The 2,591-nt window shown below is 43.5% G+C and overlaps 1 protein-coding gene across 1 annotated transcript in view; it reads right to left on the bottom strand.

Moving 5' to 3' along the window:
• Positions 1 to 940, bottom strand: part of CUNH20orf202 (chromosome unknown C20orf202 homolog) — a 4,353-nt gene extending 3,413 nt beyond the window's left edge. The window contains 2 exon segments of the mRNA XM_023742427.1: positions 3 to 86; positions 908 to 940. Coding sequence (XP_023598195.1) covers positions 3 to 86; positions 908 to 940 — 117 coding nt within the window.
• Between the last annotated feature and the right edge of the window lie 1,651 nt (positions 941 to 2,591).

Genomic DNA, 2,591 nt, shown 5'->3' with positions numbered 1-2,591 from the left:
GTGGGCTCTTCTGCTATTTCCATCCCAGAGTCCTTGGGAGACACCTTGACACTGACCTGGGCGTGGGCCTGACGGACCTTTCACTTCTACAGATCCCTGACTCCTTCAGGCTGAGAGCAGGATCTGGCCAAGTCACTGAGAATGGAGTTAATGAGAGCGGAAAGTGGCTCACATTGGAAAATGTAGGTTTTTTTTTTTTTTTTTAAAGGGCTTCAGTGCTCTGAGTGGAGCCCTGGTGGCACAGTGGTTAAGACCTAAGGCTGCTAACCAAAAGATCAGCAGTTCGAATCCACTAGCTGCTCCTTGGAAACCCTATAGAGCAGTTCTGTTCTGTCCTGTAGGGTCATTATGAGTTGGACTCGACAGCAACTGGTCTGGTTTAGTGCTCTGAGTAGAACAAGGAGAGAAGGAGGGAAACCACTGGGGGTATGGGTGCCTAGTGCCTGCTGGTTCCAGAAGCCAAGACGATCTGATGCCAATAGGATCACAGAGACTGTAAAACTTTAAATGATGATAAGAATTATTATTAAGAAAACAGATGCCCCTTTCTAAGGGCTTGTTTTGCTAAGTGCTTTACATGTATATATTATCTCATTTAGGGCGGATGCCCCACCTGTGTCCACAGTCCCCCTCCTCACTTATTCACCTGTCTATAGAGTCTACTGTTGTTATTGGTAGTTGCCATCAAGTTGATTCGGAATCATAGCAATCCCATGTGTGTGGAGTACAACTGCTCCATAGGGTTTTCAAGGCTGTGACCTCTCAGAAGTGGACTACCCAGCCTTACTTGCGAGGCACCTTTGGGTAGGTTTGAACAGCCAATCTGTGAGTTAAGAGTCCAGCACTTAACTGTTAGCTCCACCCAGGGACTCCTATCTATAGAGTCTAGATAAAGGGAAATGCTCACTTCCCGGGTTCCCTTGCTTCTGGGGATGCCCATGTAACCTATTTATAGCCAATGAGATGAAAGCAGAGATTTGTTCTTCAGCTTCCAGAAAAACCTTTACCTCCCTGGTAAGAGTGAAATGTCACTGATGCTCTCCCTTTGCTCCTACTTTCTCCTGCCTTGTGTGTGGATATGATGCCTGAAGCTACAGTAACCATCTCTCACAACCATATGACAAAGGCCAAGAAAATTGCAGAGACATCTGAAACCACTGAGTCATGGAATCAATGACAGCATCTGCCTACCTTCAGGCTTCCTGTTCTGTGAGACAGCAAACCCCATTCTTAGATGAGCTCTCTGTTACTTGCAGCCAAACACAGTTTATATATGATAGACCATTTATTCTTCACAACACACTATAAAGTGAGTATTCTTTTATTCCCTCTTTCAGCACTTATTGATTGCCTACTGCATACCAAGCTGTGCTCTCAGTACTGGAGATATAGCCAAAAGCAGACAAAGAAGGTCCCTGCTTTCTTAGAGCTGACATCCTAGTGGGCAGAGACAAACAATAATCAAATTAAAGCTATATTTAAAATAAAATAAGGTCTATCCCTGGTGGCGCAGTGTTTAAGCACTCGGCTGCTAACCAAAAGGTCAGCAGTTCGAACCCACCAGCTGCTCCGTGGGAGGAAGATGTGGCAGTCTGCTTCTATAAAGATTTACAGGCTTGGAAACCCTATCTGATCGCTATGAGTCGGAATCGACTCAATGGCGGTGGGTTTTTGGTTTATTCCTCAGACAGTTTTTTGGTTGTTGTTGTTATTGTCGTTGTTTTTAATTTGTACTATCCACATGAACTAACAGGATCAGCTGCCGTTGAGCTGATTCTGACTCATGGCGACCCCATGTGTTTCAAAGTACTACTGTGCTCCATAGGGTTTTCGGTGGCTGATTTTTCAGCAGATCTCCAGGCCTTTCCTCCGAGGTACCTCTGGGTGGACTTGAACCTTCAATCTTTTGGTTAGCAGCTGAGCACATGAACTAGGAACCCAAACCCAAAATTAACTTTAAGAGTGAGCCCAGTCAAAGAGCTGACGTGACTGGCAAAACAAAATCAATCCATTTTAGAGAAATTTTTCCTCAACCCAGGCTACACAAGATAGCCACAAGCTCCCCTGAAGATGAGCTCATAATCCAAAACACATTCACCATATCCAAGGAAACCATTCACCATCAGTGAGAGTCAGCAGATACCAATAGTAGTAGGGTTAGGCCCCCTGTCCTGAGAACTTCAGATAATAAAATCAGATGAAGTCAATAAAAATGTATGTTGAAAAGAATTTAAAACATAAAAGGAGGACTCAAAAACATAAAAAAGATGCTATTAAGAAAGGAAGATTTGAAAAAACTGTAAAACAGCAGGAAAAACCCATTGCCGTTGAGTTGATTCCAACTCATAGTGACCCTATAGGACAGAGTAGAACTGCACCATAGAGTTTCCAAGGCTGTAATCTTTGTAAACCAAAAGGGAAGAATGTCCTCGGCATTTCTCAAGCTGAAATAACTGAGGGAAAAATTCAAGTCTTGAGTTACAATACTGAAGAATTCTATGGGGAAAATATTGAATGACGCAGGAAGCATCAAAAGAAGATGGAAGGAAAATGCAGAGTCACTGTACCAAAAAGAATTGGTCGAAGTTCGA

The sequence above is a fragment of the Trichechus manatus genome, unplaced genomic scaffold, assembly GCF_000243295.1.
Source record: "Trichechus manatus latirostris isolate Lorelei unplaced genomic scaffold, TriManLat1.0 scaffold00008, whole genome shotgun sequence".
Classification (NCBI taxonomy): domain Eukaryota; kingdom Metazoa; phylum Chordata; class Mammalia; order Sirenia; family Trichechidae; genus Trichechus; species Trichechus manatus.
This window is presented reverse-complemented; position numbering and strand designations above follow the sequence as displayed.